At 34.0% G+C, this 15669-nt stretch overlaps 1 protein-coding gene across 1 annotated transcript in view; it reads right to left on the bottom strand.

Annotated features, from left to right (window-relative positions):
- The window catches only part of IQCM (IQ motif containing M), a 110699-nt gene that overhangs the window by 39709 nt on the left and 55321 nt on the right, over positions 1-15669 (bottom strand). The window contains exon 11 of the mRNA XM_072335807.1: positions 12925-13059. Coding sequence (XP_072191908.1) covers positions 12925-13059 — 135 coding nt within the window. The remainder of the gene's footprint in view (positions 1-12924; positions 13060-15669) is intronic.

The following is a 15669-nucleotide window of genomic DNA, read 5'->3' as shown; positions in this document are numbered from 1 at the left end:
ACTGAATATACAACAGCTAGCTCAGTTAGAGAATACTTTCTATCCTACAGTAAGCATACAGAAAAAAACTATGCCACAAATTCCTGAGGGGGAAACCATAATTTTTGAAATCATTCTGAGATGAAAATATGAGAGATTTTCAGTAAATTCTACAGAAGAAAACATCTACATAGTAGCTCTTGTGCTAAACAAGCATATGCATTTCAAGTACATATGCTTTCTTAAAACATGCTTATAAACAAAAGGACGCTAGGAGAGCAAATTCATATTTGCTTATTATGTTATTCTAAATGATGTGATCTTTCCAAATAGAAGCAATGGAATAATTAAACTAATTTTCCAGAATTATTCTAGTATATTCAATTACAGATTTTAATTATTTTGGAGAAATAGTTCAGTGTTAATGAAAGACAGGGTAGTTAGAATCATGGCAGAGTATGGGTTTCATGTTTCTGCATTCCATAAACCTTATTAGAAAATGTAAATCAAATATTTGATGAATACTAAGAGCCTATTGGGACATTAGAATGAATATTACCATTGTGACTCTGAGAGTCAGGTTGAAGTATAACAGAAGTCAGTTAAGGTAAGTGGATTTCAGTGCCAAAGGGAACATTAGCTATTTTAAAGAGGCCTCAGGAGTATTATTCAGTATTAAATATGGAGAAGAAAAAAAAAAATGAAAAAGGTGTTTAAATAACACTCAGTCTGTGACACAAACCAACAAAAGATTGCAGAATTTCAAAGTTTCAGCTGTTACCTCATATAAGTTTGCCTATTCTCACATGTTGATAAAAATTCACTGAGGACATCTTAACAGTGCAGAACACAGAAGACATATGGATGTTAATAATTTAATTTGGCCATTAATGATATCTTTGCCAGTGCTTCTGGTTGTGTCTCGTATTTTAAAATGATTTTGTATTTCACATTCTGTAAAAGCATCCAAATCTACTGTGCTCTAAAAAAGGCATTTTGATAGCCTAAAAGATTATACAGGTTACAGTAATTAAGTAAATTCCACATATTTCATACAGTATACGCCGTTTTTTAAATTGTGCAAGCTAAAATTTATTCTTTCTAGGACATGGCATGCATTAGGAAGGGTTAAATGGAAAACACAGATGAGATACATTTCCTAAGGCAACAAAGAGAAATACATGTTAAACAAGTTATTCCATCTCAGGTTGTCACCAAAACACCATTACACATTACTTCTTGTGAACACTTAAGGTAAGATCCACCTCAACAGTATATTCATCAGAAGTTATGGAAAATTTACACCAGCTAAAAAAAGTAAAGCCACTGTGTGCTTCAATACCTCCTAGTTGGGGTATACATATAAATACTATCTGTAGACTTGGGTTGACCAAATAATTATATGCTTTCAAATGTGTTTAGGTCATGGATGAAGTCTGAAGATGAGTTAGGAAGCTGTCTGCGTTTGGCAGGTGCTAGATTACAAATGGTGATTCTCCAAAGCTTAATGAAATATCTATCTGTAAAGATGGCAGATGATACGCTACTATGCAAAGTTTTCACTACTCACGTGAAATGTCATTTGGGTGGTATTTCTTGAGAAATTTCAATTATGTACTAGCTTAACTCAGAAGAATAATTTCTTGTTGTTCCAAATTGAATTTTGTACTTTTCTGTACCAAAAAGTTGATTTACTTACTATATTCATATTCAGGCAGGTATCTCCATTTTCTACATCTTCCTCTTCCCTTGTTATTTCTATAATTATATCTGTGGCCATTATATATTATAAACTGTTATAGTAAGATATCAATGACAATGTATTTAATAACAGAAAATGTGTGATTACATTTCCTCTGCATGAAAAACTACTTGAACTATTCCATATTCAAGTGAAAGAAAGACATAGTGTAGTAAGCACTTTTGTTCCTAGTAGTTTCACAAAAGGCAGAGCCCCAGTTGACCCAGAGTCTACAGTATTGAGGAGTATCACAACAAAATCTAAACACAGATCTATGAGCTTTTGAAAATCCCAGTCCTTCTGTGTACAGATGTTCCACTTGGACATGGAGATCTAAATTTAGATGACACAGTTTCAAATGTTTAGATGTCTTAACAGAAAAGACACAATTAAGCCTGTTAAATTCATACAATGACAGCAGAGTTGTTGTCACTGTTTCCCCTACAATAGGATTTTTCTTTCTTATTCCTCACTAGAAAGAAATTTTTCGAAGAAAGCTGTTCTGAAACTGCCAATAAAATGACTGTCAAAGTACCTTTTCACAAAATATTGAACCTTTTTTTCTTGACTTAGAAATAATAAAGAAATTGAAAAATCTGTTCAAAATATCAGCATTTTCCAGAGACTTCACTGCATTTTTCTACAGAATTTAAATAGAATTTACCCTAAGCAAAACTACATAATAAGAAGCTCTTTTTTTTGTTGGTGGTGGTGGGGTTTTTTTGTTGTTGTTTTTAAACACACCGAAGACACAAATAATAATCTTAAAACCTTTTTTTTTTTTCCTAAACTTGGACCATTTTTGTTTTATTCAGTACATATAAAACAACAAAAGCTCTTTTGACAACTGTATCTATTATACTAGTGCAAGCTTAAGTATTACTGTGATCTATCATGATTCATATCATGAACTGTTCTTAAAAACTGACTTAAGTTTTTCTTAACTACTCACACCTAAATATTTAACTCGCTGTGACAGTACTATGCCAATGCTTGAATGAGAAATATCCATATTTCTCTGAACCTAAAGCCAAACCAAATTATTCGGTGATAAGCTTAATTTGAATTAGTACTTCTGTTGATGTCATTGACCTCCAGATTAAATCCTGCAAGTAAGTGCCTGTTTGTATATTTAAAAGAAAATACAATTTGAAATGTCTAGAAAGAGTTACAGATATTTCATCCACTACTATATTAAATTAGCATATCATGCTAATTGCATGTTCTTGGATAAGAAACTAGAAAACGTAGAGAAACTACTTATTTTTATGTTTCAATTAAAGTATATATTAAAGGAGAAATGCAGAAATCCACTTTTTTATCTTACACTTCACTTCTTTCTCTAGAGAAGTCTGTTAATGGGTATCATAAAGGATCTGGTCATATGCCACAGATTTAGTAGATGCTGTCTCAAATTACAGTAGAGAGACATCTTGGATCTTATCATCCACATATGGTCCAGAGATTTTCTGTTTCATGTTTGATGGTTACCAAAATAATGTACAAGAGCTGCCCTGAAAGTAATGCCCCCTGTTTTATTATATTGGCTTACAACGTCAGAGGCAGATATTGGTGGAATGCCAACAGACGTTTGAACCTTCCCACCAATATTCCATTACATTTTGTTGCTGTGTGACAAATGTCAACAGAGGAGCAGTCTAGCAAAATGGCCTCTGGCATATAAGTGTGTGTGAAGCAAGGATGTGCCTTTGAATTCCTCCAGGAAGAAAAAATTGCACCCACTGAAATTTACTGGTGCTTGCTGAATGTTTATAGAGACCAAACAGTGGACACTGATGGTATGGTCTATATCATAGCAGTGACAGTGGGCCACCTCCACTAGTGCAGATTTTTATGAACATGGCATGCAGGTTCTTCTTCATCACTGGTGAAAATGCGTAACTGTTGGTAGTTACTTTGTTGAAAAATAGGGTTTTGTAGCTGAGAATTATCACTGTCATTCAGTTTTCATTGTATGTGTTATAGTTTTCATGAAACTAAATAGGAGACATTACTTTCAGAGCAAACTATGCATTAAGATGTTCAGAAATGTGGTTTCAAACACTGGATTTAAAAAAAAAAAAAAATTACAATTTTAAAGCTTTTTTTGCAATGACGGTGGATGCAATGACAGATGTCTCCAATGCAGACACAGAACTCTTTGCTGGAAGACAATATCAGGAAGACTAAACTAAAACTAATTCAGATAGAATAATAGAAATGTCATCAAAATGGAATCACAGAAAGCCAAATGAGTCCTCAAAGTTGCTTATTACTAAAACTGACAACCAAATCTGTTTTCTTTAGGAGAAACACAAACATCAATAGCCAAATCACATGCTGGTAGAAGATTGGTAACTCTCAGTTAAAGAGAATATGTTGTGTCAGTTTTGGAGAGGCAGCTATAACAGATGATAATCAGACTAGCATTTAATTCTTCCACTGAACGGAATGTAGAAGATAATTTAGAGCAAAGGAACTAAGAACTTTCTAGGCTGAAAAATACTACATCATACACTGTTATTACAATAGAATGCTGAAAAACTTTAAACTGATAGGAAATATGGCAAAGGTCTTGGTAACTGTTGAAACACAGAATGCCCAAGCAACAGGATTTATCTAAATATAAAACTTGCTACTTAGAATTTTTGTTGATGTGTGATTTTAAAACTAGATTTGAAAAGGGTAGAATCTTAGCAACTTAGAACTTCCAGGTATTTCTCTGGACGTGGACTTTATGGAAATGGCTCATATCAACATAAATTATTGATCTCAAAGTTGTTTGATTTGATGATATTACACAAAATCATTTTGCTTTAGAATTCTTTTTTGCCTTTGGTTTGAAGAGTGAGTGAGTGGTTTTCTAGAGGGTTATTCTTAAAAAACAAACAAACAAACAAAATAAAACATATCCATATCAATCACATGATTTCAGTATTATGCCACCTATCCTGAGTTGGCTGCAAACACAAAAAAATGGTTTACAGGACTATGCAATGGGGCATTTTAAGTAAGAAAACATTTTTACTCAAATAACCTACATTGTGGCAGAAACAAAAGGCTAGTTTTGGAGACAAAGAAAAACTGAGGAAAATACTGCAAATTAAGTTGCAAGCAGATGACAGCATTGAATAATCATCCTGAGGTCATTATTTTTACGTATGTGTCTGGAGGTAAGATCTAAGTGCCAGGGTGCATGAGTTTCCATTTGAAAGAATAATATTAGACGCTCCTTTGAAAACACAACAATTTGACAACTATAGAAGCAAGGAGCTGTTCTCCGACAATTTTAAGCAATTCAGGTCAAATTTACATCACACTTCCAATATAAGAAACAATATAAACTCTTCTATTTCTCCAAGAAATGAGACTAATATACACTTACCTATAATAAAGTAGCATTGGAAAAATTGTTATGCTTTGAAAATATAGATTAAAATAACAACAACAACAAAAACAAAAACAACACTTATATACTCATATTCTATATATTAATTCTTAAATGGATATAAGAATTATTCTTCTTTTGTAATTATTAAATGAGATGTTTGATTACATTCATTTCCTTGTCAAAAGATAAGATACTGCAGAATGAATGCAGCAATTATTCAGATTTATTCCAAAAGTTATTCCTGTTCACTGTATATAACTCTTCTACTCTTTTTCAAGATATACTACAGAAATCTATTTTTGCATATTCTGCATACCATAATACATATCCACGTACATTTATAGATGCATTCTACTATGCATATAGTAGAATGCAGAATGTTCAGAGAACATCTGAAATCTAATATATATTTCAAGGATAGTGCTATGATCAATCTTCCCACATTTTAGGGGGGAACTAACTTTCTTAAACCAAGTAAAAGACATAATTTTTCATTAGAATTTTTGAACCTCCTAATAGTTCCCTAATCTTTAGGGTTATATTTTCTAGTAATATATATATATATATATATATATATATATATTAATTTTTTATTATTTTTTGTTGTTGTTGTTAATTAAAGATCAAAATATCCTACTCAAAGTGTTGTTTAATTGTTACCTGTCAAAACTGAGATTAATTATAGTGAAATCTCAGAGAGGCCTGTTCTGAGTTTGGTTCTGTTCAGGATTTCAGTATTTTCATTAACAACTACTAAGGATAATAGAATAGATACTAATAATGCTTATAGATGACACCACACTAGAAGCAGTAACAAGCACTTTACAGGAGAGCACTGAAACTCAAAATGATCTTGATAAATTGGAGAAAAGAGCAGAATCAATAAGATAAAATTCAATACAGACAAGTGCAAAGCACTGAACTTGGAAAGAATAATTAAGTGCTCAAAAATGGGGAAACTCTCCAGGCAACAGTAAATGCTGTTAAGGAAGATGACAACGGGAATAGCAATTAACAAAGCAATTGCAAAGAGAGAAAATGTCATCCAATCTTATTTTATCAGGTACACTGCCATTCAGTCACATGAGGTGATGAAACTGCTCCATCAGAACTGATACTATTGCATGAAATATATTAACAAACTAAGTCTTTAATTTTTATGTAAAAATGCAAATTTCCTGTAGTGATATCAATGAAAACTTCCAGGTGAAAAAATATATTGTTTGATAAGACTGTCTTTCTGGGCTTGAAACAGGCCAAAGTGCTATGATAGCACACGGGCAACTCAATCAAGTCACTCTATTGCAGTGCAGAGCAAGAAAAAAAAAAACATCCTAAACTTCAGTTTAGAGGTTAAGCCCAATAAGTTTGTGATTAAGCACTTACTATGGAAAATGCTGGCCCAGAGGAAGTCCTTCTTCCTTCATTCATCTCCAGTTTGTTTGTCCCAGGAACAGTCAGACCAGCATGAGCACTGCTCTGTGTTTGATAACTGGCTAGAAGGTGATGAATAACTGCTGCAATTGCATTATACTTTTCACGCATAACCTACCACTGAATTCACAGCGAAAGGTATCAGTGCATATCATGTCTAGGGGTGGAGGCTGGCACAGAAAACAAGTAAAATGTGAGTTCATTGTTTATATCAGCATAGTGAATTTTATCATTCAAATTTTAAAATTTCCCAACTTTTGTTAAAACAAGTTTGGAAATGCATCATTATTCATACCATTTATTTGCATTAGGGTAGTTCTCTGGAGCCCTAGTCACAGAATACAGTCGATCTGAAGTATCAGATTTTAATACAGATGGAACAAAAAGGTAGTCCAAGATTCTATAACTTGGATATATAAGAGACGGACATGAGGATATAAGACAGTATTAGCTTGGATACCAGGCAGCAGTGTCAGCATACTACTGGTTCAACTGTTGTCAAATGTTCTGCAGAAATTACAGGAGAAAAAACTTTAAGAAGAAAATTTGTTTCTCTGGTAGTTGCATTGTTGTTCCAAAGTAGGCTTTTTAGAATAATTCTAAATTCAATGCAAAAAGTGAACAGATATGAAAAAAACACTTTACAGTAGCTAAATAGATCATTAGTTTTATTTAGGTCTTAACTTCATTATCAGGACATCTAAATAAATCCATAATGATGGACTATTGTTACTGTAAGAAATAAATAACATTTGAATCATGTTAAAACAAGTCTGGTGGCTGGCCTAGGGTACTCTGGGCTGTGAGGGTAACCCAAATTGAATATTCTGTTCCAATCTCCCAGTACAGGAGGAGCATAATGATGATATGCTAACAGAAGAAAACTCAAGAAAATTAAGTTCTTAAGCACAAAATTTGTCACCTTCTGAAGTAAAAAAGAAAAAGAAAAAAAACGAGAGAGGGAAGAAAAAGAAACACAAATTGATGTTTGTATACATATGGGAGGTCAGAAAGGATGCACGTGGACAAACATTGATCAGATAGCTGTTGGATCCAGCCACTATGGCCCTTACACACTCATTGACAAATGCTCCAGTTGTTGTGGGATATCTTTAATTTTTTAAAACCATAATAATCTGTAATTCTTTTGAGAGGGAATCTGAAGTCAGTGAGAGGGGTATACAGATTTTATTTCCTTTGGCCACAGCTGATGATGAGGAAACCACAGCCTTCAAGGTCTAAAGGGACCATTAGGTGCAATTATTGTTTAGCCTTGATCCTGCAACCACTGCATAAAATATCTGAAGTTTTACAATAGCACTTTATAATGTATTTTATTAATGCATCTGTTCATTATCACTAACTTACTCAAAGCATTCTTCCACTGTGGAATTTCAATTTCTTGATGCTATGTTTGACTTAAATAGCCATAATAATAGCATATGTCTGTCTCAGGGCTCATTACCAGAGAACTGTGGTAAACATTATTGAAAAAAAATAAAATGAAAGAAACGCCAGTGTATTGTTCTGCCAGATCCATAAGGGCTGTTACGACTCTGCTCCTATCACAGTATTCATGAGTTTTTATTGCTTGTCCTGTAAGATTTTGTTTAATGAGAAATAAACAGGTTTAGGAGGCTATTTCCCATCAGTGATTCAGGAAGCATATTTTTCTTCAGAATGTGTACAATACTTGACACGCAAGGGTCCCATTCTATCAATAACGCCTTTCTGGCATCATTGCAAAATAAATTGCTATTAGGTGCTGTTTATTTTTAACAATTTATTCATAAGATGTCACAAATATGAATCACAGTGGGAAACAGTTGAGAGGGAAAATAGCCGCAGAGTACATTCGGCAAAGCTTCAGTGTCACATAGCGCCATTTCTGAGCTGAACCTCCAAACACAAGAGATTTCCAGAAGCTCTGTTAACAGGCAGTAGTTATCATGGATTGGCCAAGTGGGACCAAAAAATGACAAAGGCTCAGCATGAGTCAAGCTCTAAACCAAAGGTTGTGATGAGGGAGGTCTGAGATTGCTCTGCTATCCTGTAGCAACCTCATGCAAGGAAGCATTCCCCAAAGACCTCTTCTCTGTCTGCAGATTGAAAGGGAATGGGCATTGACTTTAATGAAGACATATTACTTTGATGCATCTGTTAAAGCTCATTGTTTTGCACTATCATTAGTTCTTTCAAATCCAGTCAGATACAATCTGCAATCTAATAGCGTCTGTAAAAAAGTTTACCTTCTACTATGTGTAAGTTCAAACAGTATTTGCCAATTAACCATAGAATTATAGAATAGTTTGGGTTGGAAGAGACCTTTAAGATCATTTAGTTCCAACCCCTCTACTATAGGAAGGGACACTTCCCTTTAGAGCAGGTTACTCACAGCCCCATCCAGCATGGCTTTTAATGGTTCCAGTGAAGGGGGCATCCACAACTTCACTGGGCAACCTATTCCAGTGTCTCACCATCCTCACAGTAAAGAATGACTTCCTAATATCTAGTTTAAATCTACACTCTTCCAGCTTAAAACTATTTGTCCTCATCCTGTCACTACCTGCCTTTATTAAAAGCTTCCTTGTAGACCCCCTTCAGGTACTGGAAGGCCACTATAATGCCTCCTGTGAGCCTTCTCCTCTCCAGACTGAAGAGCTCCAGCCATCCCAGCTTGACAGTTTCAGTACTCTAGTAACGTACATATATAAACTTATATACACATTCTTAAATTCAGAGCTGGTTTACTTTGTTTCTGCAAACACAGAACTATCAGCCACAAGACAAAGCTGATATGAACTGAGGTGGCTTGCAGGCAATGATTCAAATTCAAGAAGAATATGTGGTATTTCATATCCTTAGCCTAAACACTGAATATTTTGTATAAACACATGACTAGTTATCAAGATCACAAATACGAAGTGTAAAAATATGGGTTTTTGTACAGGCTGCTTAGAAGGGCCAATTGTAGAGAAAATCCTTACTGTGTTTGTATTTTATTTGAAAGCACACCAATGATCAGGATACTGCAACTGTGAACAGTTTGATTCTAACGAAAGGTAGCAGGATCAGCTTTCAAGCATGTACCTGACAGACATACTAGTTGAGTATTAATAGCAGTAACACTAGTAACCACAGAATGCATTAAAAAGGAAGCTACTGATGTAGGACTCCTCAGCAAATCTATAGGCAGAATGACTAGAAGACTCAGTATGCAATCTAAATGCATGCAATGCTTTACTGAATTCCATGTAAAAATTTACCTGAACAGAACATATAGCATTTCAGTCAATCAGTGGAAAAAAAAAGTAAGCTTTCTACTACATGAAAAATGTGTGTAAATATATATCAGAAATATTCAGTATGATTTCAATGGATACTTCAAATGTAAGCCCAAAAATAGACTAGTTAATTAATTTGTTCAAACAAAGCACAGTGGGGTGGGGGTGAGGTTTTCTCTCATCAGAATGAAGCAGCAGAACAAACTGGTTTTAAATATTACAAAATATCATCACTATCTATATATGAAATCTAAAAAGCACTGCATTATGATGTTAGTTTTAAATGGCCTTTTCTCGAAACTGGGAACTAAACCTCACCACTGACCTAAAACCATTCAATTAATAATCCAGGAGGTCAGTTTCTCAGTGAGCAATAACCAAGCCACTCACTTTTCCTCCCACTGCAGGAAGGAAGATATATACAGAAACATCTAGAGAACCATCTTCAATGAAATTAATTTGACCTAAAGGAAACTCAGTTTTTCCTCCAGAAGTTGAAAAGCAAATAGTAAATCACAAACATGTTTTTCTGTACAAGTCTGTATTCAGCACTCAGGTACCAGTGCCTTCTTCAGTTCCTTAAAGTGTCATCATTATTGTCATTATGAGCAAATTGTACTAGTTTTTCTTACATAAATAGTTATTGAAAACAGTATGTCTAATGGCCATACATACATTATTTCATTTTTTTCTCTATTCCACCTGATATTTTTAATTCACACTGCAGGTATTTTATGATGGATAGTCATCTTTCCTATTTTTATGTTGTTAAATATTAATGACGATTAGTATTTCCCTACAAATAATCTTGCTTTATTCCAATAATTTTTACTATCTTCAGTGTCTAACTTTTACAAAAAATAAACTGTTTCAAATAGGCAGATCCATACTAAATCAGATTTGTAGTTATGTGGGAGTGATGTAATTAAAACTATCATGAGAACACGTAAAATAAAAAGTCTCAAGCTTTTACTGCCTAAATTACTGTTAGCCAAAGATAGTACTCATCTTTTCATTACTGGAAATGGAAAGGTGACAGGACATTTAACAGTGAGATATATATGGAGAAAAATAAAAAAAAAAAAAAAGAGGAAAGGGAGGGGAGGGAGGAAGGAGAAAATTAAAAAAAAAAAAAATTTTAAAGAGAAAATTTGAATTCTTTTATATTTCATGTGTTCACCTTTTCCTCTTTTATAACTTTCACTGCATCTGCAGCATGGCCATATAAGACACAATCATCACCCCAAAAGCTCCGAACAGTTATTACTAGTAGTTCTCTCCAACACCCTGCCCACACACATACACACCTTATCTTTCCATTCCTAAATAGGCAGTTTGATGGTATTAGATGCTCCCTGTACAGGCACAGGAGACAGTTGCATCAAATCCATATTAAGAAATTCAAAACACTCAGCCAATTGCAGTCTCTTTCCTAAGGCAATTTAGCAAGGTTATACTCTGTTAATAACTTATCTTCAGAAATAATGACATTTGTATTATAAAATTGAAAAAGAGAGGGCACTTTATAGATAAGTGCCATTTATTCAAAATGCATTCATGTTAGAAACCATTTTATGGGTGCCCTTTAGACACTAGCACATCTCTACATTTCAGCAATTATTCATCATTTACACATCCATAATTTTGGAGGGTTTTAAACTTGAATAAGAAGCTCACACCCTGCTTCAAATGGGTGAACCAGTCTTGATAACACCTCATATCTAAGAGATTCTAAATAAATTAAATAATGAGTGGGGAAGCATGAACCTTTCCTGGTCTGACTGTTAACACAGCGTAGAGTAGCAATAGTCTCCCAAATCTAGGATATAAGACAGAAATCTGTCTTACAGACACAAAATCTCCTGTTACCATAGTGATGCGGACTGAACAAATGACTAAAAATACCTGGTCTTATTCACACTGTCTTAGGAATGTGACCTAAATGACATGTAATACATGATTTTCCATCATAAATTAATTGCATTTACTAGGAGCCAACACTGAGAAGCAGCATAATGTGCAAGTACATGTGGTCAGACACTCAAAGAGATCACCTTCAACTCAAAGATGCAGCCTGAACTTTGAGATAGCTAGAAGACAGCAATATATATAATATATACGTACATCATAAGAAGAAATCCCATGTAGGTCATTAACAAAGCAAAGGCACCAATTAAACATGGATTTCTCTCACTAAAGGAGAGAAAGTATTTCAAAAGCGTTCTTTCAAAAAGCTGATATATGGAATTAATTGTAATCATCCAAAGATCATCATCTGCAAGAACCTCCCAGTTGAGGTGGATGTCAAACTTAAGACACAGAAGTAATATAAACCTATGTTTAGGTCATTTGGGTTCACAGCACCTACATAAGTCATTATAAAACAAAAGCATGCTGCCATAGAAGAGAAATGGGTAATGGCATCTCTCATCTCAATCTGTGAGGTTCTCAAAGAGGCTGCCTCCATATGTCTTACCCAGGAGCTGCTAATCTGCAGTAAAGAGCAGAGTATTGCAGGTTCCCCAACTGAGTGCCCCAGGAAGGAGAAAAAACAGAAGGAAGATGAAACTCTAACTTTATTTGAAGGGCTTGATTAATTACTTCTCTTTTATTTTCTATTTTTAAAGGGCAACATTCTCCCTTCTGTTTACAGTACATTATACCTTGACTCACGGCATATTATGCTATTTACATTAATCTATTCATTTGTGAACATTTTTAAAATTTAATTGGTCTGTGTTGCTTAAGAGTGATGGAAAGCTAGTACCACTGACATTACAAAACAGGGAATAAGGCAAGTCTTTTTCCTGGAGGCACCTGCAATGCAGACCTGTTACAAAATTTCTCTACATTCTCTTACTACATTTCAAGATAGTGTGGAACTGTAGTCCAGTGTTCTTAGACACAATGCAATTCAACAAAATGTACTATATTTCAAGTATAAGGATAAAATGATTCCTTTCCAAAAAGAACATCAACTATGCTTTTAAGAACAGTAGCTTCATTACGTAATGAAAAAAAAAAAATGACCCAAAGTCTACACTTGCATTTTAACTTTTTGTACCATTGCAAAGCATTTTTAAATAACTACTTGCCTGGAAAGACCAGCTGAAAGATCTGCTGTATTCCGCTGGCAGGTATAAAATATCCACAGTCTCTAAAAAATTCAGGTAGATGATCTCTGTCCAGTTTTTGGCCAAACTCTCTCTTGGAAAACATTGCTTCATAAACTAAGAAGAGAAGATTCCATTAGATACATATTTACGATATGCTATTAGGCACCAATTTTTCTAGAAAATTTTCTTTAGGATCAAGGTAATCCATTTGATAAACTAAGCATGGAAACATAGGCCTATGTGGAGATCTGAGGATTGGGTAGCTTGCTGCTGGCTGAATTTTTCAGTAAAGCAAAACTCACATTATCCTTACCAAACACCAAGGGGAACAGATAGGTTAAAAGAATTCTCTCCCCATGTAAGAATCTCTCAGCAGGGAAAACTGATTAGTTAGTCCCTGCAAAACTTGGCTCATAAAAAGAGGCTGAGGCAAGTAGAAAATCAGAGTGGTTCATACTGTTTTGTTTTTTTTTTAATTATTATTATTATTATTTTATTTGGCAAACATGCTCAACTTATCTAAAATACTACATTAAACAGTTGCCCATAAAATTAAATGCAGGTGAAAAAACTCCCATTGTAAGACGTTGTCCCTAGTAATGTCATAACAGAGATGCCTGAAGATGCCTTGCCAAGGACAATAAGAAAAAACAGAGACATTTACATTATTTTTTTTTCTTTTTTTTTTTTTTTTTTAACAAATGTAATATATTTAAAAATATAGCTTAGATATGTACATAAATTCGGAGATAGGTACTGTGTGGTTAGTTTGCACTGCTCAGGGAGGATAAAGTATGAATTAGAAATGGAAATCTCCTTAGTCATCTATAGTTTGAGGTCCACAGCTGATCTACCTAGCCCACAGATTTTTTTCAGAATTGGTGCAAAAAACCTTCCTCCCTGAGAGAAAAAGGATATCTCTCTAGCTAATTTACTATCTATCAGTGGAACCAATAATTTTCCTGTAAGGGTTAACAGTAATAGATCAAATTACGTTCTATGCTACATGTGAGCATCTATAATGTCTGTTTCTGTCTTCATCAAAGAAGAGCAAATTAATGTCAATTTAGCATTCCAGAAAAACAGGATCTGCCTTTTAAGTCAGACTTTGCACTCTAATTTTTGAAGACCATAATGACAAAATGACAACAAAAGAAAATATACTGAGCTGCAGTATCCTGTCATATCTACAAAGATGCTTTGAAGGTATAATGTTAAAACTTCCTGTTAAAGCACCAGTGACAACCATTGAAGAGCATTTCATCACAATATGAAAAGCAGTACAAATTTTTCAGTCAGCCAGCATCACCCAGTGTGTTATGAACTATAAAACCTGGAAAAAAGATACACGTTTCAGGAGGATATAGACTACATTCTAGGAATTAGCTCTGTTTATTCTTTCATAACATATGAGGGGCAAAAACTCATTCATGTATACAGTATGTAAAGTATACACATATATATTTCATATGTGGTGATAGGAATACAAGACCTAGTTATGGAATTTTGAAATAAACACTGAGACTATGTCATCAACCTCCAGAAGCTATTTTTTCCAAAATTACATTAATTACACGATTTGCATCAGGACTGCATTCAGAGGGAACTCAAAACCTACCCACAGAATATGTTCAAATTAAGTATTTAAATCCTCCTTCTCTATGCTCAAACATAAAACTTTATGGATGTAGACTCACAGGAGTGAGTAAAAATTAGAATCAAAATTTAAGCAATTAATACACTTCATCCTCAAATGGTGTAGGAATCAATCAGAATCAACTTTCAGTTTTTAATGGGTAATATATTTTTATTTCTCTGTAATGTTTACTTATAGTAGAAAAAACTAAAGCATCACATCTAAGTCCAATGTGGAGTGTTGCTTTGACAAATAGTTGAAAATTCAAACTAATTTTTGTTTTCTCAGCTTCTTCCTACCAGGAAAGCTATTCTGCTTTACTGCTATACTGTATGCTCTCATCTAATCTTAAATCTCCCCTGTAATGCAGCAGCCACATCTTCTTCTGGAAGAGAAATTTGAAGGGCAACAGATTACTTTAAAAGGAAATTTAGATTTTATTTTGCAATCTAAACAGTTTTTTCTTTGCTTTAATATCTTCCCATATCCTTTGGGTAATAAGAATGACATAAATATTAATATTCAAAAGAATGCAGAAGGCAGTGAGCAGAGTATCAGGAAACAGGCAGCTTTGCTATTAGTCAAGTATTTCTTTTTCTTTCAACAGCATTTTGCTTACTTATCATCAGAACAATCAAAAAAAAAAAAAAAAAAAAAAAAAAGTAGCCTTCAAGCTAGTGACACCTATGCTCCTCCCAGTCAATGCAGTTTACCTGTTGGGTCTGTCTATGAGTTTTGTAACATACAGCTGAACTATAACATGTATCCTTCCCTATTACACTTGCTTGACTGTACAGGAAGGTCATCAGACAGGAGAAACAAAAACAAGTGTAAAATTAGTTTCATGAATAAAATTTTCTATATAGAGATTGCTCAAAAAAATCTGCAAAGGTACCTTCTTTTCAAGTCTCCCTAAACATACAGGTTCTTTGTTTCTTTGTAGGAGATAATATGAGTGCTATTCATTTTTCACATGATCCTTAAAAAAATAACATCAACAATACTAGGGAAGGCATAATGGTCAGAATGAATGAAAAGGGTTAAGCATTAAGACAAGTAAGATGGTACTCAGTTTTGCACTTTCTCAT

Source organism: Excalfactoria chinensis, chromosome 4 (assembly GCF_039878825.1).
Source record: "Excalfactoria chinensis isolate bCotChi1 chromosome 4, bCotChi1.hap2, whole genome shotgun sequence".
Lineage (NCBI taxonomy): Eukaryota > Metazoa > Chordata > Aves > Galliformes > Phasianidae > Excalfactoria > Excalfactoria chinensis.
Note: the sequence above shows the minus strand (reverse complement) of the source record. Positions and strands in the feature narration are given on the sequence as shown.